This window comes from Branchiostoma lanceolatum, chromosome 9, assembly GCF_035083965.1.
Source record: "Branchiostoma lanceolatum isolate klBraLanc5 chromosome 9, klBraLanc5.hap2, whole genome shotgun sequence".
NCBI classification, from domain to species: Eukaryota; Metazoa; Chordata; class Leptocardii; order Amphioxiformes; family Branchiostomatidae; genus Branchiostoma; species Branchiostoma lanceolatum.
This window is the reverse complement of record NC_089730.1, coordinates 13,747,559-13,770,078: the sequence shown is the minus strand read 5'-3', so window position 1 is coordinate 13,770,078 and position 22,520 is coordinate 13,747,559. Positions and strand designations below refer to the sequence as shown.

At 41.8% G+C, this 22,520-nt stretch overlaps 2 protein-coding genes across 4 annotated transcripts in view; both read left to right on the top strand.

Annotated features, from left to right (window-relative positions):
• LOC136441581 (uncharacterized) overlaps positions 1 to 22,371 on the top strand; it is a 39,699-nt gene extending 17,328 nt beyond the window's left edge. Inside the window, exons 2-21 of the mRNA XM_066437948.1 lie at positions 12,991 to 13,103; positions 14,552 to 14,751; positions 14,967 to 15,103; positions 15,377 to 15,552; positions 15,729 to 15,946; positions 16,157 to 16,342; positions 16,573 to 16,709; positions 16,797 to 16,879; positions 17,012 to 17,183; positions 17,695 to 17,893; positions 18,278 to 18,423; positions 18,694 to 18,792; positions 19,067 to 19,216; positions 19,425 to 19,499; positions 19,788 to 19,959; positions 20,105 to 20,247; positions 20,909 to 21,028; positions 21,261 to 21,404; positions 21,542 to 21,641; positions 22,186 to 22,371. Of these exons, the coding sequence (XP_066294045.1) occupies positions 12,997 to 13,103; positions 14,552 to 14,751; positions 14,967 to 15,103; positions 15,377 to 15,552; positions 15,729 to 15,946; positions 16,157 to 16,342; positions 16,573 to 16,709; positions 16,797 to 16,879; positions 17,012 to 17,183; positions 17,695 to 17,893; positions 18,278 to 18,423; positions 18,694 to 18,792; positions 19,067 to 19,216; positions 19,425 to 19,499; positions 19,788 to 19,959; positions 20,105 to 20,247; positions 20,909 to 21,028; positions 21,261 to 21,404; positions 21,542 to 21,641; positions 22,186 to 22,223 (2,802 nt within the window). The 5' untranslated portion in view covers positions 12,991 to 12,996 and the 3' untranslated portion in view covers positions 22,224 to 22,371. The remainder of the gene's footprint in view (positions 1 to 12,990; positions 13,104 to 14,551; positions 14,752 to 14,966; positions 15,104 to 15,376; positions 15,553 to 15,728; positions 15,947 to 16,156; positions 16,343 to 16,572; positions 16,710 to 16,796; positions 16,880 to 17,011; positions 17,184 to 17,694; positions 17,894 to 18,277; positions 18,424 to 18,693; positions 18,793 to 19,066; positions 19,217 to 19,424; positions 19,500 to 19,787; positions 19,960 to 20,104; positions 20,248 to 20,908; positions 21,029 to 21,260; positions 21,405 to 21,541; positions 21,642 to 22,185) is intronic.
• On the top strand, positions 161 to 11,661 carry LOC136441580 (uncharacterized). 3 transcript variants are annotated; one of them, XM_066437944.1, is made up of 21 exons: positions 204 to 269; positions 1,700 to 1,756; positions 1,939 to 2,067; positions 2,353 to 2,546; positions 2,926 to 3,062; positions 3,488 to 3,663; positions 3,964 to 4,193; positions 4,496 to 4,672; positions 5,994 to 6,127; positions 6,222 to 6,304; positions 6,449 to 6,620; positions 7,118 to 7,316; positions 7,730 to 7,875; positions 8,150 to 8,248; positions 8,498 to 8,638; positions 9,065 to 9,139; positions 9,416 to 9,596; positions 9,748 to 9,890; positions 10,148 to 10,264; positions 10,555 to 10,934; positions 11,423 to 11,661. In XM_066437944.1, exons 3-20 carry the CDS (start codon positions 1,970 to 1,972, stop codon positions 10,861 to 10,863), a joined length of 2,811 nt encoding a protein of 936 aa, XP_066294041.1. In that variant the 5' UTR covers positions 204 to 269; positions 1,700 to 1,756; positions 1,939 to 1,969; the 3' UTR covers positions 10,864 to 10,934; positions 11,423 to 11,661. The 3 variants fall into 3 exon arrangements, with proteins under 3 accessions (XP_066294043.1, XP_066294042.1, XP_066294041.1); XM_066437946.1 differs by lacking the exon at positions 1,700 to 1,756 and having other exon boundaries at positions 161 to 269; positions 1,961 to 2,067; XM_066437945.1 differs by lacking the exon at positions 1,700 to 1,756 and having other exon boundaries at positions 179 to 269; positions 1,948 to 2,067.
• Positions 22,372 to 22,520: the final 149 nt, after the last annotated feature.

The window sequence follows — 22,520 nt, the reverse complement described above, 5'->3', positions numbered from 1 at the left end:
TGAACGGGTGAGCAATTGTCGACAGACTCTGTGATGGGTGCAATGGCCTAAGAGCAATGAATGTTTTCGTGTTTTTGTGGCCAGTCAGCGGACATTTGAACAATAGCACATGCGCACATTAGCAACCATGGCAATGAACTTTGCTTTTCAAGATTGCGCAAACAGTCACAAGGTCCCTCAAGACGTTATCAGCATCGTTTTAGCAAGGGCAGTATTCAAACACAACCATTTACCGTGACTGGCTGACTGTGCTGGATAGGACTGTGAAGGTATTTTACCTTTATCTTTTGATGCTGAATTATGACACTTTTGCAAATTTTTGGAGGTGAATAGATAAATAGCTGGGCTTATTATGATTCTTCTAATCATTATATGTTAAATGTGGCCCAGCAAAGTGGGAAAGTGAAATCCTTTGAGCCGTTTTCCAGTTGGAAAATTCAACACAATTCCAACGAACAATGTGAGACCTATGAAGTATGGTCCAGAAAAGAAAATAGTCCCCATTTCTCTACCTTTTTGAAACACCTGTATGTAAAAATGGGTTTAGGATGAAACATGATTTCATTGATTAGACTGACACGGACCTATTGGTCGCGATAGCACATGCATGCCTATCGGTGCCCTTCGTGCTTTTTGGAAATCGGATGTCGCATGTAAGGTTGAGATAATTTTCTCAAATTTAGCTACATAACATTAAAGGTACTAGGTGTAAGCACTAGTCTTTTCGGTCGCTATGATACAGTACCGACTGTTGATTTATTACTTATCGATTCAACACATACAGACTTAAGGAAAGACTCTTTCCTACTATATTGGGAATGGTTTAAGAGGTTTGACACTTAGAATCGTGTACAATATTTCTGCGATCATAACATTTGCATGTCCCAGCCGCCAAGCCACGTCGAGAGTTCGAGGCAGTTTTATTTTCCTTCCGCGAGAGAAAGTAGTCCGTTCCATGACTCCGGGCGTCAACACCCCTTACAAGAAAGCTTGTAGCTGGAGTAAATGACCGTGTATCTTCCTGTTTTTAAGTTATTTACAATATTTTAGCCTCATTTTTTACTCCTATATATTTTTGAACCGATTGTTTATCGCTTTCCTGTAAAAAATACAACCCGAAATCAGGTGATTTGCGTGTAATTTCCCCTCTTGTTCTCAACCTGTTGTAGATTTCAAACCAGCAGGAAATCTAATGCGCAAAAAGTAGTTTCTGTCGTTATATGAATCATCATAGATTTCGAGGGCGAAATGCACATGCCCCCAATCCGCGCAAAGCCATGTCATAATTTTAATTCCAGAATAGAACGCGCCCGATTTTAATTTCTATTGATTATCTACTATCTGGACATTTACTTGCAACATTTAAAAAACTCAAATTGTTGTCTAGCATTATGTTTAAGATGGTCTCCCTTTTAAGATTTCCGAGTTTCAAGCCAATACACCGCTCCAATCTAGCCTCAAAATGTTTGATTGCTTGCAACAGCGAACCGCGGGCTGTTTTGAACCAGTTTTACGTTCTAGTACAAAGTCCTGATGAACTTGGACAGAGGTTACTTTGGGCGACAGAAGATGTACGCAGCAGTAAATACCATATGCGCATGCCCTGACGTCACCACATGCCTTGCTTATTTGCATTCTTCGATAATGCTGATTAAGAAGTCTGCTCTGTGTTGTTGAACTTGGCCCTTGTTATTTCCAGTCCCATTGATAGATTGCTTGGCAGGCACGGGGGAACCACCACTTCAAATGATAAACGAGACCTGCCCCCCTCCCCCCTCTTCATACATGATACGTACTAGTATATACGATGATGATGATTATGTTTGTCACGAATCAAAGAAATTGCACAATTTGGATAACAACATTTATTAGTGCTGCTGGAGTGAGTATTTGTATCAAAATCAGAATGCATGATCCGCCAAAGTTGATTCTGTTGAATCATTTAAGATCTTTGATCTAGCTGACGACCATGGCGTCCAAACTCCTGTTGGCGACCTTCATTCTGGTCTGTGTGGGCGTGTGTCATGGCCGTTACCATTGGAAGCATCCACAAGGAGATGGAATCAGGTACACACACTACATCATGCATAGATGTTTTTCAACGTTTATGCATCAGGTATGCTAGAAAATGGTGCAGGCCTGCAGGGTCACAAAAAGGTAGAAACACTAAACCTGAAAAGTTCTATTACCGTCAACCTGAATAATGTCGCTCCTTTCATTTCTTCTGTTTTTGGAAATTCAAGAACCGATGAATTCGATTTGTGTGACCTCAGTTGTCATTCAATAACAGTGTTGTGTATAGCTATATACTATCTAGATTACATCTACATGTATTTTCTCCATGACAAACAGCAACGACCCGGAACACGTCTGTACCGGAGAGTGCCCTGAGTTCGAGCTGTTGTGCTGGACCCCAGAGTACGACGTGAGGCGGTACAAAAGCGCCCTCTGGGTGTCCACCACCATGTCAGACCTGTCCCTCTCCCAGGCCAGCGGCAGGGGGCGGAAACGTCTGCATGACTACTTCGGAGGTGCAAATGACAAACGTAAGTTGCACGCGTTTAGCTTCAACATTCCCCTAAGCATATAGTAAAGTTACATAGAAAATTCGTTGACAAACCTTTAACAGATGACCAGTGTCGCCGTAAATTTATCACTACACATATTTATTGGTGCGTTTGTTCAAGGAAACACGATTGTACACAGTGTACGAAACAGCTGGCTTGAATGGATGACTGTGAAAATATTTGCTAGACACTATCACGTTTTCCTTACTTGCTATCTTAAAATCTTAAGGAGAAGAAATGATCAGAGAACGTTATTTTGAAAGAAGGTAATGTTTTTACTAAATTTTCAAGCATGATGAGCAATGTCAGGAATGTTTTTTTTTGGAGGAGTATCTTAAGATTAGTCTTTTTTTTTCAGGACTGAAAATGACTTACACTGGAACCATGGTGACACAGACCCGGATGCCTTCTGAAAGCCCAGTTCGCGAAATCACCGTGGCCATGCCTCTTCCTAAGAAGGTGGCAAAGCACCCTCCAAAGCCAACAGATCCCAGTGTATGTGTATTAATTATTAGTTATATATTCTCTCACAGATGAGATATGTTCCAGCTATTAGAAGGTGACAGCGTAACGTTAACGCTAGCGTTTTTAGACTGACAACTGCAAACTTAGAATTATACATTAATGGTTGCATCTCTATGGAATGCCTGCAATAGAAGAAATGAATTTGTTTTCCTTTGCCCAACACATACTTTACCTACCAATATTTCCGTACTAAGTCAGGGCTGGAACGATACATGGCAAGAATACTACCCGACACCTGACTGTATTTGCCCAGCTGCGCAGGCGGTGTGACGACCGCACTATTGAGTCATGACCAACTTGCACCACAGAGTGCACAAAATTATGAAATAGAAACCTCAGGTGCTTGGAAGACACATCAACAGACTATCCCTGTTCCACCATATTCAAATGTACAGGTGGTGATAGATCTTGTCCCAGAAGCCATCATGTACGTTAAGACGTTCAGAGGACGTTCTTCAAGGGTCGGCTTCGTCGCTGACCTTGAGGCCAAAAAGTTCTTCAAGACCCTGAAGGCGAATAATGAGCCACTCCATGAGAACGACGGTTATTACTACGTCCCGCAGTATAGCAGGTAAAATACTACATGTATGTACAACTAGTACCGATTAGAATGATATATTGCATTGTTCTAATGCAGTGGATTATGGATAAAAATGGGGACATTCCTCATCATTTTAGCACTCAGAACTACTGTCCTCATAATGCCATTTGGAGAGTGGAGATAGGGCATGTTCAAGCTTATCTCTGTGCTCCCTTCATTAAGAAACATCCAGAGTACCAGTGCCCACTATAGAAAAGCCTGTATGTTTGCAGGTGACTGACCTGGTGTGTTCTTACCGCGTACTTTGCCTCTTCTTTTTAATTCAATAAGCTCGGAAGACTCCCATGGCCACGGCCGGCGAATCCACACCGAGATTGCGATTTTTGCCATGAACGAGAGGACGTACAAGTGGCTGGAGTTCAACAACCTGACCGCAGACGGACAGGGACTCGCGACTGACTGTCTCCGTGGTGGTGAGGAGCCCATGGTGTGGGAGAAGATGGACCAGAGCGACATCCCCATGTTAACTCGGGAGCAGTGCTCTACAACGTACTGCCAAGGTATGTTTGGATATACAATGTATCTACTCGACAGCTGTAACAGTTTCTATCTATCTTCTCAATCTTGAAGATAATCCACAAAGGACACTCTTTTTGAGCTTCCTTGGTGTATCTTTGTGCGCAGTACCATGTCCTAGACTGTATTAGACTGCCTGAAAGAAGAAGTAGTAGTAGTAGTAATAGTACTAATATTAGCGGTGGTAGAGATAGATGTCACTTGAGAGGCAGGGGCCCCTCGCAAACAAAATATAAAATAGATCTTTCTTGAATATGTCACATTTATTAACGTACCGTTGTTTTAGCACCCAAGAAGTGTCCAAAGGTTGAGACAAAGGAAGTGAAGGGTATTGACGACAAGACCATACAGCTCAAGCACCTCAAGGATATCAAGGCACTGGCCTACGTACCCCCCACCTGCTACTACGACACCGCTGTTCACGCTTCTGTGAGTCCGTTGTTGGAGACTCTAAACACATCAGGTAAGATTCCAAGGTCAGAGAGGTATTGTGCAGACAACATGAGTTCGAGTCGTGTTATTTTTTTTACGGGGAATGCCACAATGAAACTTATGGTACTGGTTAAAAATAATGGATTGTAACTAAGGTTTTGAGCTAAGAAAATAAAAGAATAATTTTTTTCCGAACAGACTGTAACGTTGGGTAACATAAATTCGTGGGGTACTTAGATTCGGGATTTTTCGAAAACGGGGTATTTAGGGATATGTGCTAGATGCAACATCAGTAATACCGCTAGAAATGCAAACTTGACAGACTAACGTATTCAGAACACTGTCTGAAAAGCTTCGATAAGCATGCATTAGAAGGCGACGAGGACAAAAACTCTCCGTCCCTTATTGGAACAGTCTGAGGGCTTCGTGGGAGAATCACACTGCATCGTTGTCGGCTGGTTTATAAGACAAATGTCACACCCGCTTCCTGCTAAACACAATCATTTACAAGACAACTTATTTTCTTAAAATTGCTGACCTACAATTGGACTCTAAGTGTGATCAATCATCAAAACCCCTCTTTGTTGCTACAACCTACGGCACGTGTATTTTCCCGCCGCCATATCATTACCCAGAATCCTGTTGTCAAGCAGACGACCGAAAGGTTTGTGAGGAACACTTTTTTGTCTAAATGTTGCGTGTGATTGTGGACGATATTTTCCTCAAAGTTTGCTCCTAACACAACAAGGAATACATGGACACAGTAGTATTATCAATGCTACGGCATCCGGCTAACTTGCCATGAATAATGTACACGTTGCCATGACGGTGGATGTCGACTTTGATGTTCTATAGCTACCGACTCAATACACGGGTTGTTCCCGTAGGCCTGATGTGTGCGGTACGGCCGTTTTTTCGTGTATTTTCTTAAGTTGGACACGTCTATATCCATAGCACTCTCCTCAAGCCAAGGATGGAACGAATAGCTGCTGTATAAAATGTAATTAGCGGCAAGATATTCAAGACGAATCTTCTCTCCCGAATTAATGTTCACCCCTGTCCGACAGCACCGTCATTGTGCGTGCGGCGGACGGTAGTTTCAAGTTGAAATATTATGGTGTCAGCACGACTAGAGACAAAATCTACCATATATATGATTAGTGCAAAGATAGTACATGATACTGACAGAATAATAGAAAAAAAGGATGGTTTATTGTTCTGCTAGATTGATTTCAGTCAACCATTATCGGAAAAATCACGAATTTATGTTACCCAACGTTAAAAGCATTGATTTTATGAAAATATACGACTTCAATACCCCCACCACACTTCAATGTGTATTCTTTCCACAGATATCTCACCCTCGGAGGTTGCTATGAAGATCACAGTCGCCATGGAGAAGAGAGAGGAGTTGGACGGGGAGAAAAGCTGTCAGAAGTTCTTCAAGGTGTTGTTTGCTACAGGTGGTGGGAAAGGAGGCCAAGAGGTACGTTGTTACAGAAATTCTTTGACACTAATCTTTTTCAGAAAGGAAACAAACAAGGGTACTAGAACAGAAGTTTTTTTTCATTATTCCACAGGACATTCAGATGAAGGAAGAAACCGGCTTGCATACGCCGAAGACAATAGAAGCGATACATCAGGGACTGACGATTAGTCCAAGGTAAATAAGATGCTGTGCTGCGAGATTACATTACATTACAAGGCATTTCAATTACTTTTAGTAGATGTTTCCTGATGTATCAACAAGCTATCTCTTACCATCAGAATGATATAAAATGTATCAGTTGTTTTCGTTACTCATTAGACACTACTCCAAGTGTTTCGGCGGCAATGCCTACTACGAGCCGACCACCATCACTTCCACGGCCAAGATGCTCATGGAACGACTCAGGGACAAGAAGAAGTGCTTCCTGGGTGACCACATCAGCGTGGTTGAATACCACCCGCAGTCCAGGCTGTTTGACCGCTACAACGAGGTTCTTAACTTGTCTTAATAATTGCTTTTATGCCTAATCCATATCATCATGATGATTATCAACTTACTACTTCAGGATAACGTACAGACCAGAAAAAACGTTTTGGACCTTGGTAACTCTGCAGCGGCCTGCTTCTAGAGAAAAGTCTTGTCTGTCTAATAGTTTATGAGCCGATTGAGATTTCTTCATCTGTGATACGTAAGATACTCTCATACGCCTTTGCTGTTGCAATGATAATCATATTGTATCGCCTAGTTAAGCCACATCATTACCACATTAGTTTTGAATCTTGTAGATGACCTTATTTTCTTCAGTTGTTCAAGTTGCTCGCATTTCTTGTTATGTTCTTTCTTCATACTAACTCTTCAAATACGTGGAATACGAAGGAGCTTAATCTGTCGTGAGCCCAAAATGATTACATCAAGCAATCATGGGGCAACTTTTATAGTTCATGCATCTTCATACATCAAATACTGACTGCGATCATTGACTTCCAGATCAACCTTGACGCTGACCTGGACTGCAGTGACCAGGAAGGCCGTCCACCCTTCACCTTCCACCTCCCCGTGAGTAAAGACTACAGCCGGACTGAGGCGAGGCCATCGTTGGGCGACCAGTGTGACACTCACGAGTGTGAAGAACACTCCGTCATCATGAAGCTGGAGAACAACCTGAAGATAATTGATTATAAAGGAGGTATCTGCACCTACTTTACAATTTGAACTATTTATGACCAACAATGATATACGCTGGTTACTGCAAGGTGTGTGCCAGGCCTTACCCAACTTGCCGCTTTAGGCAATAACAACTGGCCATGGTTGTTGATCTCCTTAACTAAATAACTTATATTGAAGCAATAGCCTTTATAGCATATCTATCATGAAGTACCTCTTGAGGTCACTATCGGCTCATATATCACGAAAAGAATTTTATATTCAAACAGACCGATAAACACTTATATTGACAATGTAAGCATGACCTTGTGAACTATTGGTACACAGGTTGTCAGATAGTAAGTTAAGCAGTAAGCGATAAGATAAACTTTAAGGTTAGCCATGTCCACAGGGATCTATTGAAGTCACTAATACTTGGCATTTCTTTCTTGCCAGAAAAATGTTTTTACGCCAAGGGCGCCTCCGAATCCTGCAGCTACCCTGAAGCTTTCGAAAAGGCATTGGACTCCCTGTTGTCGTATCTTAATGGAAAAAATGAAGACAACTCAACGATTGACATGACTAAGCCTCTGTACATTAAGGTGAGCTATGTTTGATATATATATATATTTAGCTTCTTAACATGTACAGTATGTTTACCAATGCTATGTATTAATATAAAACTGGAAATATCTGTTTGATCCCCAAGGTATATTTTCATGTCAAATGCCCATTTGATGACTAGAATTGTTTTGAGCACGAAGCGCGTTGTTTGAACGCTTTGACGTCATGACGTACATCCCTATGCCTTTTAGGTAGTTTTATAATTTTGTGGCTCTTAACCCATCTCTTGTTCTGGATGTTGCTACTACACAGTTTAACATGAGCAGCCCAACGTGCAGCTTGGTCACGACTCTGTCGATGTTGGTACCAGAGAGGGTTACTGATGACTCGCCAAAGCCCATCGATGATACTGTGCGTATATACGTACGGCGACATTGAGGGCAAATGCAATTTTTGTGGCATTTTGATCGTTCGATTGGAAAGAGAGAAAGAGCCTATCAAGTAACACTGTGAATGTTCTGTCTTCCTTAAGGTCTACCTACATTTGTTGCGTATACTACTGCACCTATATTTCAGCTTAACAAACATGCAAACAAAATGATATTGGCATTAATATTACCCAATACTAGTTCCAACTATCAACTATTACCTTCCTCGTAGGTCGTCGTTCGTTCTGAAGCAGAGGACAGGTATCTCCTGTCCCTGTACAAGGGGCACATGCGAGACATGAGGCAGCACCTGATGGAAGTGTTTGGAGAACTGGACGGCCTCAAGCCGTTCGGAGTGGACTACGATTCTGAGGTAAGTTTTGAACACGAAGGCTATGGAGCAGACGCTTTACATCTTTACCTCTGATTCTGCTTATTACCTCAGAAGGTGCACGTGGTAATATGTATAATGAGGGTATAGTTTTTTGCCTGTCTGTCTGTGTGTGTTTCCGCTGTTTGTGGTCAGCATAACTCCAGAACTTCTAAATGGATTGTAATAATATTTGGTAGCTCTTGGGAAGACGAAAGTCAAGGTCAATTTTGTAACCCCTGGTGTGTGACCTTGTTGGTTCTGGGTTCGGCAAAAGCCTTCTTAGTAAAACTTGATCAAACGCCGCGAGCTTGTGATTTAGCGAATGAGGCCTCTACATCTGCCCTATGATGCCCTGTAATAACATGTGCTTTAATATGCGTTTGTTCATGCTATTTTTAATGACCTGCCGAGTATGATTTTTTTCAGGGCATATATCTTGGTGCCTATGACAGCATAGACAAAGAAGATGCGCTTTTCGAAGTTGCCATTGCGCTGAAAACGGTACGACAGTATTATTACATTATATTACATTACAGTATGTGCGGCGAATTTTTGCTGTATCCTTATCATTCTTTTATGTTTGACCTGATTAGCATGGCAATGCCATTGATATAACAACAACACATGTCAAATATTTTTATTTGCAAATCAGATTAAGATTGCTGGTTATCATGTCTTGTATGAGAAAAGATGGAGATGGTGCTTATAAATGTCGCCACGTTATCTAAGTCCATTATAGATCACTATGATAATTGTGATGTTGCTATTTTTCCTAAGGCTTCCAAAGACGAACAGGACAAGACGCCTGCAGTAGATAGCGATGAAAAAGAACTGAAGGAAGACACCTCAGACGGAAAGGTGGCTCTTCCAAAGCCGGAAGGCTGCAGCGAGATAATCTGTCCGACTGTCTACGTCATCAAGGACCACAGCAACTTCATGGAGCTGCTGCTTCCCAATCGTGAGAATTCATTGATATAAAGTTCTAAAGATTGAGCGTCACTAACTGAAATAGACAGTACTGCAAGTCGAAATAAACGTGTATAATATTTTCAATCTTGGGAAGGAAACACCCCCATCCAATATGTGTTAATGTATTATCCGTCTCAAAGGTAGAAGCGTGTGTCTCCGGACCAAGCTATGTGGAGATCCTCAAACATCCGGAAGACAGCTCATCAGGCCGATCCGAGGATATTTCAATGGTGACAACAGCGCCAATGAGAAGGTTATTGACTTTGCAGTCCCTCTCTTCAAGGTATATCACGGATTGTTTGCTATTGTTTCAAGAAATATTTCATGAAATTTCAAAAAAGATCAAGTAATCTTTATCTATCTTCATTCGCCATCTATCTTTGGCCTTGGCCACGAGCACCCGTGAGACTGTCAGGACGAAATAATCTTTGGCTTATGCTGCCCTCATCATGTGTTACGTCTCAGCAACGTTGCATTTAAGTTTAAGTCGGATGATCATGTTCATGACATTCTTACGTGTTGAATGGTGCGCCACCTCAGGTCAGAGTCTACTCGGCTGAGGAGGAAGAGAAGGGTATCGCTCCGTGCGAACGTGAGTACCAGGCCTGCGTTAGACTGCCTGATGACAAGGAAATACCAGAGCCAAATGGAAAAGGGGTAAGTTAAGCTCGCAAGATATATACAGATATTTATAGAATAACAACACGCCTGCCCACACATAGGCGTATCTGGTATTATCTTTTAAGATACCATGCGAAATGTTAAAGTTACGTATTTATAAGCGCCCTTAACTTCCCTCTAAAAATAAGTAACACGGTGCTTTTTCCTAGTACACATTCAAGTTTAGATTGGTGACCAATATGCTGCTGTTAAGCAATACAGAAATGACCAACATTGACGTTTTTGTTGCTATGTTCTGTTCTGTTCTGTTCTGTTCTAACATGCAGATGAGCATATTTACTGCCACTCGCGACTTTCATGGATACGGCATCGCCGTGAAGGGTCATGTCTCTGAGGCTGTCGCAACAAAAGCAACTTCGACTCTGATGAAGACACTTGACAAAGAAAACGTCCCGTATGACAAGGCAAGTGACAACTGTCGTTTGTTTGTTTGTTTGCTTGGTTATTTGATTTTCATGCGATCTCGCATTGTTCTTGCTCCTTATATGTTACACACTCATTCGAGGTTAGAAAATTTCTTTATTTCCATTGCTTATATCATTCCAGACTTGGGTTGCCTACTTCTCATACGATGAGCCCCTCTCCAACCCGAAAGAGAAGATCACCTACTTCCTCTTCATCAAGAAGGGCGATGACATAGGAGAAGGTAGTGCGCATGCTCAAAACTGCTTTCAGTGGGGACGAATGTTGTGTGTTTCATTGGTGACTGACAACCGCTTGAAGCTTTTGTTTGCACTTGAAACAAGCACGAGTCCTGCCTTTTGAACGTGCTAATACTTGCATACTGCAAGGAAAGATTCTGTCTGTTGTCATAAGGCAAGGAGGTTTTATCAAGCCTCTTTGCATAAGGTTACTCGATTCAAACAGTCTCAGTCACGGCAATTTTTCTCTGCTACCCGACAAAACATTCGCCTTGCATGCTTGCTTGCTATTTCTTACAGCGTTTTGAGGACACTTTGTCCGACTTGCAAACTCCTGAAACCCATTAAAACTACATCCCTTGCTGAAAGGAAAGTTTTTTTTTCCTTTGAGCCGGCTTAATTGTGCTTCAGTACAAGCTGAATCTGTTTATATGCTATTAGTGTCCTTTCGCACGTCATTGCCTGAAATCCCCGTTGACGTCTTTCTTTGCAGGACCAGCAAAGGGCGACTCAAACGAGACGGAGGGCTAGAAATAGACCGGCGACGGAAAACGAATAAAGGACTATGGTCAAATAGATGTGCCTGAAAGAAAAGCGAGCAATCAGGATGATATAGACACTAGCATATGTACGTGTCGCTTATAATGCCATAACGTATGAGTAATACATATATACTAGCCAATGACAGTCATTCTGCATCCATGTTCTTCCCGATTAAACGTTGTGAATTCACTGCAGCATCAAATCAATGTGTGTGGTTCATTCTTGTGCCCTTATGTCCGATAAATAGGTAGCAGATCAAAGTCCACCAAGATACGACATTTGGTATTTTTAACGCCCTATTTACCTCACTAAACAAAAATTAGACGGGCGATTGGTTAAATGATCTTGCCCTGTGATACGCACACTCAAAGGCTATGGTAGTGATTTTTTTGCTAAACAGGTGCAACAGAATACAGGAAAAAGTTGAGATTTTGAGGTGTATTTGTTTGTGATTGATAGAGGTCAGAGGTTAAGGATATCTAGTGATTTTTCTACACACTCAAATATGCAAATTGACAAAATCAGCCATCGAACTTTGGTTATCAAACACAGTAATATGGTGGGCAAACAGTCACAAGGGGTTGACACCCTCAGTGTCCTACATTACAGTTGACCCTTAAACTCAGACGTATCTTGACTGACTGACTCGATAGGACAGTACAGGTTTGTTCTGACACTCTGGTACCCTTTATCTTTTACATTAATCTTGAACATTTTGGAAGTAGAAATGTTACAAGGGATAAAGTTATCCTCATCAGCATCCTTGTAGGAGTTCTTACCACAACAATGCTAATTACATGTTTTGATCCTGCGCATGCTTATCCTTGTTGAACCAAACTTCTGTTTACCGTCTCATTTGGCAGGTATATCCAAATACCGTGGATAGTTGACTTCCACGGCAGTAGAATTGACCATGCATGGTGGTTACCATCACGACTCATTGATATTGTGAACATTTTTGAGAAACATGATTGGGGCTATTAGGGCTACTAAATAGTCAGCTTGGGCACTAAACAACTAACCTTTGCCCATCTTGTGTCTTATGCACTCATGCCCTATTTTTACTGTCCGTTAAACTGTGTTAGTTTGACTTGAATTTTGTCCCCATTGTCCTCTGTGACAACGCCCCCTTTATCTGTCTTTCAAAATTAACACTGCCCAAACAAACCTACTTTGTTCATAGTGCAAATGATGTAATTGTTGTTTTACCTTTAATACTGTTTGATCTCTTCTTCATTTTACCGCCATTCTGAGTGAATTTGCCATTAAATGCGCTGGTTGGGAGGGCGTGTGAGAGATGCACAACAGCACTCACGGAAACAAACATCGAATAATCGTTTGTTTTGCAGCTTCCCATCCCTAATTCACTTTGGGGCCTTAAAAGCTTCATGTTCATAACATGATGAGTTATTTTGAAAACGAGCTATATTGAAAATAAACTAAAGCTAATAGGAAGTGAATTGTACATCAAAAGATAAAAGTTTAGGGATTGAGGGGTACACGCTTACGCTTACACAGGTGACCATGGCGTCCAAGGTCCTGTTGTCGGTATTTCTTCTGGTCTGTGTGGGCGTGTCTCGTGGCTATATTCAGACTGAGCATCCCCAAGGAGATCACCATTCAACCACCAGGTACACAATGACACAAAGATGTTTGGTTGCAATACAATTACCATAGCAATATAATCTTCGACATATAAAGACGTGTACTGTCTACCAATGCTTATTATAAGATCATTGCCTGAGGCTTTACCATTCTTTAATTGTGAGATTGCTTGATTGATTTCGCTTGCTTGTATTACTGTATCCAAAGGGTTGTGTTTTGACAGTTCGGTTTCCATTTCATTCAGTTTATTTTCAATGTGAATATGGAAGCTGTTGTTTGTTTTGGGTAAGTTGGATTTTTCATCACTTCCATACAACTGTTTGAAGTATGTATGGAGAGCTTGACTGTCCACTGCTTCCTCAGTGGATACACGATCAGTTGTTTTAAATTGTTTGATTAGTTGCCAAAATGTTGAAGGATTGTTGCCGGTTTGGGAATTAAGCTGTTGTAGAATATTGTCTTTGTATGACCTTTTCGTTACCGGTCCAGGACAGAACATGTAAACAATGTGCAACGAAAGCAGTGGAAAATGAAATACATTTTATATGCGAATGTCCCGAATTTGAAACCGAAAGAAACAGATTATTCACGAAAGTATCCGAAATCTCCAAAAACTTTTCTAAATTAAGAAATACACAGAAACTCATATTCCTTTTAAAATCATCCAGCCCACTCATCATTGAAAGTGTGGGACTTTTTATTTTCCACTGCTTTCAGAGAAGAAATCAAACCCCGCATTAGTACCGTAGATATAGAAAGTTACTGTAGAATAGCAATATAGAATGATTTTGTATTCATGTATACCTTTGTTTTACCTTACATTTGTATTTCGACATTGTTGTCAACATGCAATTAGCCTACGGGCATGAATTTGCAATAAACTATTATTATTGTTCAAACCTGTTTGTTTCTTTTGAAATGCCGCCTGAGCATTGTCAATTGTTCGTCTTACTATTTCGATATTGAGCGGTACCAATTAGTGCTGCGTACCTAAACGTAACATCAGGTACAGGTACCGGCACAGACGTTTACGTACTGGTCCGGACAATTTGAAAAAATTAACATGTGTTTTTCTCAACATCTTCAATAATGACAGAAACATAAATAAACTGTTTTCAACTTGTCAGTATCTTTATTCAAAGAACATACTAGGTTTCCTATCGCCAAACTCCCTTGGCCTTGCTATCAAAACTCCCGACCTGCCTGAATGATCTGTTGCATATTAGTTACACTGTTCCAATGTGTCACTTTGGTCACGTTTGGTGTTGCATGAGGCGATGAGATCAGGAGCTCAGTCACAAAATGAGCACATACTTAATGTAAATTTATATCGGTACAGTACCGGAACTTCATGATCCGGTACTTTGGACCTGTAACTAATCAATTTTTACGGTACAGTACAGGTACATAGTACCGGTACGCAGCACTAGTGCCAACACTTCTGAGTTGGAAGGTTCTTATTTTCCCTGTAAAGCAGTGGTGGCGATCTCGAAAATGCCTGTACCAGAGAGTGTCCTGAGTTCGAGCTGCTGTGCTGGACCCCGGAGTACGACGTGAGGCGGTACAAAAGCGCCCTCTGGGTGTCCACCACCATGTCAGACCTGTCCCTCTCCCAGGCCAGCGGCAGGGGGCGGAAACGTCTGCACGACTACTTCGGAGGTGCAAATGACAAACGTAAGCCACATGAATTGTGCAATTTTCTCGATTTTTCAACGGGCTCAACGGGCACGTTATTGGGTGACGAATCAACAATATCACTGTATTCAGATGAATATGAGCTAGAAGGATAACCACGGAATCAGCTTGGGTACTAAAAAGCTTTCATTAACAGTAATGAAAAATAGATTCTTCACCTTGAACTACGTAATGCACGGGCAATATATTTTCAGGGCTGAAAATGTCGTACACCGCTCCCTTGGTGACACAGACCCGGGCGCCTTTCGAGAGCCCCGTTCGGGAGATCACCGTCTCCATGCCTCTCCCTACGAAGGTGGCAAAGAATCCTCCAAAGCCAAGAGATCCTAGGGTATGCTTCTGAACGATTTTCTCCTTCACGTTTGTAAATTGTTTATGGTCCGTAATCGGTGGAAATGTCCTGTGAGGCAATTCAGCTGACAGGTACTCCAGTGGTACATTGTGTATGATGATATGGTTATGTAGTTAATAAATTATGGGGGCCATAGGAAAATCATTGGCCATTGGAAACTGTAAATAGAAAACGAACAACCACAGCTAGTGTCTTGGTAAGTGAAGGAATTGTACGAAGCTTTAATCAAACCACATGTGCTTTCTGTCCCAGGTGGTCATGGATCTTGTCCCAGAAGTTATCATGTACGTTAAGAAGTTCGGAAGACGTTCTCCAAAGGTTGGCTTTGTCGCTGACCTGGAGGCCAAGAACTTCTACAAGACCCTGAAGGCGAAGAATGAGCCACTCCATGAGAATGACGGTTATTACTACATCGCTCAGTATGACAGGTACCATGAGAGATACCTATATACATATATATAGATATATACATATATATAGATGGCTTCAGTAATGCACTGGTTATGATAATGACAACTGGCTCAGCTGTGAAACGTACAACAGCCTTACCTGTTCATGTTAGCATGTGATCCTCTCTAATTTTGGTCTTCACGATTACCTGTAGTTCAGACTCGTCGGACCACAACATGTATAACGAGATCGGGGTCTTCGCCATGAACGAGAAGACGTACAAGCAGCTGGAGTTCAACGATCTGACCGCAGACGGACAGGGACTCCCGAAGTGTCTCCGTGGTGATGATAAGCCCATGGTGTGGCAGAAGATGGACCAGAGCGACATCCCCCTGTTAACTCGGGAGCAGTGCTCTACAACGTACTGCCAAGGTATGCTTGAATATACCTATGCCTGATAGAGATCACTGTAACAGTTACTATTCATAGCTGCTCCGCATACGTGTAATGATTATTAAGGAGCCTCCTTGTAGCAGTGAGATAAAAATGTTTTCTATGACTACTAACACTGAGTTATAGAGGTCGCCTAGAAATGAAGATTTCTTAAACATGACACATCGATTGACATGCCGTTCTTTTTAGCACCCAGGAAGTGCCCTAAGTTTGAGAGAGAGGAAGTGAAGGGCATTGACGACAATACCATAATGCTGAAGTACCCTAAGGACGTCAATGATATCCAATCATTGGCCTACGTGCCCCCCACCTGCTACTACGACACCGCTGTTCATGCTTCTGCCAGTCCGTTATTCAAGGCTCTAAACACATCAGGTAGGACTTCGAGTTCGGAGAGGCATTGTACATAAAACGTGAGGTCGATTGGTAGATATTGGTGGTCTATGTTCCAAGGAAATTTGGCTTGAAACGTCTGGCACTCGTTTTAGATAGTGGATTGTTATCAAGATTGTCTAAATGAAAAAAATAAAATAAATGTTTTCCCAACAGACTGCAAGGGAGTTTATTGTGCGCAAATACATCAAATATCTTGTATTTTTCCACAGGTATCGCCCTCTCGGAGGTTGGTGTGACGATCACAGTCGCAATGGAGAAAAGAGATGAGTTGGATGGGGAGAAAAGCTGTCAGAAGTTCTTCAAGATGGTGTTTCTGACAGGAGGTGCACGTGGAAAAGGCCATCAGGTACGTTGATATTCCTTGATAGAAATCAATTCCAATAGGAAACAAATTAGGGTATCAAGGCAGAAACTATCTTTCATTCTTCCACAGGACGTACAGATGAAGAAGGAAGCTGGCTTGCAGACACCAAAGACAGTAGAAGCGATACATCAGGAGAAAATGACTGGTCCGAGGTAAATCAGATGATGTGTTGCAATCACAAGGCATTTCAGTTAATCATTGTAGATGCTTCCTTATGTATCAATTCGCTATCTCTAATCATCCAAATGATATCACATTCATTATTTGTTTTTCTCACTCATCAGCGACTACTCCAAGTGTTTCGGCGGCAATGCCTACTACGAGCCGAGCACCATCACTTCCACGGCAAAGATGCTCATGGAACGACTCAGGGACAAGAAGAAGTGCTTCCTGGGTGACCACATTAGCGTGGTTGAATACCACCCTCAGTCCAGGCTGTTTGACCGCTACAACGAGGTTCTTCTACTTGTTTTGATAACCATGATCATGTTTAGATAAATGGTGCAAGACAGTAAGTCAAGAGTGCTTTGCCTTTCTAACATCGCAACGCCCTGCTTCCACACATTTCTGTATGCTTTTGTATGTCTATAGTTGATGGCCACGCTTCGAAATTCCTTCGGCTAGGCCTGATACTTAAGAAACTCTTAATTGCCTTCGGTATTGCAGCAAGCAAGGATAACCATATTGTATTGTGCTGTTCAGTCAATGCTTTACCATGATATCAGCGTTGATGCCAGTGCATGACTTTCCTTCAATGATACAGTCGCTCACATTTCCCCTTGTGTTGACATTAAAATGGAACTTCATCTGCCATGCGCCCTAACTGATTACCTCAAGCAATCATGGAACTCTATTTATGGGGCAATGTTAATCTTTCATGGAAAGTAAATATTTGGCAAACTCGCGTTGTGGTATACGTTGGTAAGTTGTTGAATATCAAAGATTAATGGAAATCATCGACTTCCAGATCGACCTTGACGCTGACCTGGACTGCAGTGACCAGGAAGGCCGTCCACCCTTCATCTTCCACCTCCCCGTGAGTAAAGACTACAGCCGGACTGAGGCGAGACCATCGTTGGGCGACCGATGTGACACTCACGAGTGCCCAAAGATGACCACCATCATGGGGCTTGAGAACAACTTGAAGATTGTTGAGTATGCACCAGGTATCAGTACCTAACGTTGGATGAGCAAAACAATGGCAGAGGCAGCTCTTTTCGTTGTCTACACCGGGACTTTGTCGAATCATTCTATGTCGGACACTGTTTATCATAAACTTTGAAAAATTGCTCGTAATCTTGGTGTATTCAGTTTAACAGTTCAATCCATGTACCCCATTAGCCGTTGAATGTTGTAAAACCCTTAGTGGATGTTACTAATGAATAGGAAATCTCGAGCCAACTATGTCGTTAGACCAACTATAGAGTGATACTAGGGATGTAAATGTAAGCATGAACTTGTCATGTCGTTTGCAATGAATGGGGAATACAAGATATCATTGTCTGTACAGGCCTTTCAGAGGAATTCCATAGTCACTCTTTTCTCGACAGGAAATTATTGCCACTCCAAGAGTCCTTCCAAGTCCTGCTCCAATACGGAATCTCACTACAAGGCGCTGAATCCCCTTCTGTCGTATCTGAATGGGAAGAACGAAGACAGCTCCAAAATCGACATGACCAGACCATTGTATGGCAAGGTAAGGAATATCGGAAATATTCTAGTACAATGTAACACCAGTTGTCATGGATGCATGATGTACTTCACTATAATTACTTACTATTTACTTTTATTCAATTCAATCATTACTATAGTAATCATTACAGTACAATCCCTACCTTACTCACAAATTGCATAGACAGTCATTTAGGATTGGACGAATTTTATAAACACAATGCATTCAGCAATGGAGATTCCGTTTCATAAGAGAACTAATCTTGGAAACCCTACCTGGATTGTTGTCCTACAGCTTGATCTCTTCGGGCAGCGGTGCGAGAAGGTCACCACGTTGGGCACAGTCGTACCGGAGAAGTTTGCGGATAACCCCCCTAAGCCCATCGATGACACGGTACGTAATGTTCACAATGAAGGTTGAACACAAGCATGTAGTGTTCGAATTTTTCAGGTCGTTTTTCATAGCAGTTCAGTCTCTTGAAAGGTGACACACATGTATGTATAAACACAACACCTTCCAGCATTGTTTCAGTAACTACATCGTATTTGAAGTGAAGTGTTTTACCTCTGGCGAGGTCTATAATCATTTTGGGGCATGTCATATATTATGAAGGCATCGATATCACTCTGTTCCCATCAGGCTTTACTAATGATTCATCTCCTGGCAGGTTTCAATTGAACGCTCTGTGGTAGAGAGCCGATGGTTCCGGTCACTATACAAGGGCAGGTACGGTTCAGGTGAACTGGAACGGCACCTGAGTGATATGATTAGCGACCTGGACAACCTCAAGCCTTTTGGAGTAGAGTACAATGTCCAGGTAAGTTTGGACTAAAAAAAAATATTTGATTAAGTCTGTCTGTCTGTCTGTCTGTCTGTCTGTCTGTCTGTCTGTCTGTCTGTCTGTATGTATGTATGCATCATACATTTTATATAGATAATTGTCCAGGGTGGCATTGGAAGAACATTTTCTATTTTTGTATGGGCTCCTTTGTTCGTCCTGTTAACGTCGTACATTAATGTTTCAGGAAATGTGGATTGGTACCTATGACGACCCAGGCACAGAAGAATGGCTCTTCGAATTTGTTATAGAAGGAATAAGGGTACCTCATTATTATTTTTGTTTGCTTGCTGCATGCATATGATTATGTTCTGTTGCTTGATGAATATGCATGACTTAATGTCATTATAAGTATAGGCATTTCTTAGCAGATTTTTGAAGAAAGCCCTGTACCAAAAGGAAAGACAGGACATGAAGTTGGGGGGGGGGGGGAGGTCTCAACTCACTACCAATTGTCTTTCGGTTCTCTCGGCGTGGCTAGTCGGCGGTACACTCATATTTTAAAGTGGCCCTCTCCTAAGATATATGATGATAGCATTTTGTTCCAAAGGCACCAAAGGAAGGCCAGGATGATGACAGGTCAGAAGAAACTGGGGAAAAACGGAAGGAAGACACCTCAGACGGAAAGGTGACTCTCCCAAAGCCGGAAGGCTGCAGGGAGTGTGCGACTGTCTACGTCACCAAAAACCACAGCAACTTCATGGAGCTCTCCAGTCCAAATAGTACGAATTCATTTATATAATCTAGCAATGATTAAGCGTAATTTATTTCAAATATACGGTATTGCAAGCAGAGATCTAGATATTCGCAACCTTGGTCAGGAAAAGTGAACATCTAATATATGTCAATATATGATCCATCTTAAAGGTAGAAGCCTGTGTCACCGGACCAAGCTATGTGGACATCCTCAAACATACGGCAGACAGCTCATCAGGCCGATTCTAGGGTATTTCAATGGTGACAACAGCGCCAACGAGAAGATCAACAACACTGGTGTCCCAGAAACCTATGTATAACATCGATGGTTTACTACGTTAAGAAGCATCTCTTGATTATATCAAAACAAGCACAAAGATTTGCCAAAAGACTTCTCAAGCAACGAAATAAAATTATGAAACAGTCAGATGTTTCAGACAGCATCCGATGTCTTTTGTCAGTGACTAATGGGAAGAACTGGAGAACTTTGATACCAAACTCTGAATTGATATGCTAATGAGGTGAAGGCAATTAAGGGTGGTTCATAGAATACTAAATCTTCTGTTGTTTGAGGACACGAACTGTTGTTGTTCGTTCGGGGGAGTGAGGGGGCATTATTCCAAGTGCCTAAAAGTTCGACGCGTGGACCTCCTTTCCTGTTGAGGGTGGTATTGTCCATTCTCTCATATACTGCTTCTCTAACTCCCCGTCCAAACTAATGAGGTTCGCGGTTCTCAAGTTCTTCCCTTGAGCCACTCACGAAAGACAGCGGATGCGTCTGACTGTTTCAAAATTCTATCCAGTAACTGTCTGTTGGCATATCTTATTACCTGTATGTCCAACCTTCATCGACATACGAAAAGATCAACTCATTTTTATCCTCCTTTGAGCAACTCATCAACGTTGCATGTTACGAAGATGATAATGTTTGTGACATTCTATGTGCATGACATGTTGAATGGTGTCCCACCTCAGACCAAAGTCTACTCCGCTGAAGAGGAGCAGAAGGGTATCGCCCCGTGCGAACGTGCGTACATGGCCTGTGTGGCGCTGTCTGATGAATACAAGGAACTGCCAAAGCCCAATGGGAAAGGGGTGAGTTAACTACAAGCTAGCAAGATTGATGAACAATATACGGTACCACACACACCGTCGTATCTGGTATCATCTTAAAGGATATCCTGCGTAATGATTCTTATAGTTACCAGCACCCTTCCTTCTCAAAATGAGTAACACGGTGCCTTTTTCCTTCATTCGAATTTAGTTTGTGGACTAATAATTGTCCAGCATTGACGTTGTTCTCGTCCTGTTCTGTTCTAACATGCAGCTGAGCATACTTACTGCTACTGACGACTATAATCAGCAAGCATACGGCATCGCCGTGAAGGGTCATGTCTCTGAGGCTGTTGCAACAGAGGCAACTTCAAAGTTGATGAAGGCACTTGACAAGGAAAACATCTCATATGAAAAGGCAAGTGACATCATGTAATAATGTAAAAGTAATCGTTCGTTTGTTCTTGCGTTTGTTCTTTTTTTCGCGCGATCGCTTCGTTTTCTTTCGAGGTCACAAATTCCTAGACTTTATTGCTGTTGCTTCTCTCATTCCAGACTTGGGTGGGCTACTTCTCATACGATAAGCCCCTCACCAACCCGGAGGAGAAGATCACCTACTTCCTCTTCCCGAAGAAGACCGAGGACAAAGGAGAAGGTAATACTTTTGTTACTAAGTGTTAGTAAGAAAGCAAAGCTTCATTCAGTGATGACAAATGTTGGATACTATATCGGTGACGGATAACACTGTTTTCCTACTCGAAACAAACATAAGTCCTACTCTCTGAAAGTATGTAATCATTAAAAAACTTTCCCTTGCCAGGCCAAACTTGTGTCTTGTTTTCCTTTTTGTTGGTAAATATAATTAAGAATTATGTAGATTTGAAGGAAAAATTTGTCTTGTGTCAATAGATTGCTCGATCAAAACAGTTTCAGTCACATTTCTTTCTACTACTCAATAACAAAGCGTACTTGCTGTTAATTACATAGTGTTAAGGAAATGGCGACCAGTTTGCGAGCTACCGTTTCTCTCGGCATTAATTGCCACTACGACAATGATGTTTCCTCATCTCTACTAGTTCTGTTGCTGAAAAGAGATTCAGCTTTCAGCTGCGCTGTTTGATTGTGCAAACTGAGTCTGTCTAGATAATGTCAAATCATCACGTCATTTTTAAACATTCTGTTTACGTCTTGTCTTACAGAACCTTCAGAAGGCGACTCAAACGAGACGGAGAACTAGGAATAAACCGACAACGGAAAGGACTGCATGCAGGAGATGAGACGGGAAATTACGACGATTGATTAGGATAAAATCGAAACTGGCATCTCTACGTGCTGCTTGCAATGCTATTACTCATAACTAGTTAACTAACAGTAATTCTACATCCATGTTCTTCCCGATAAAACGTTGTCAATTCATCATCAAATCAATGTGTGAGGTGTGTTCTTGCGTCCTTGCGTCCAATCAATATAGAGAGGATCAGAGTTCACCAAGTTACGACAGTATGTGTTTTTCACGCCCTGTTCAATTTATTTT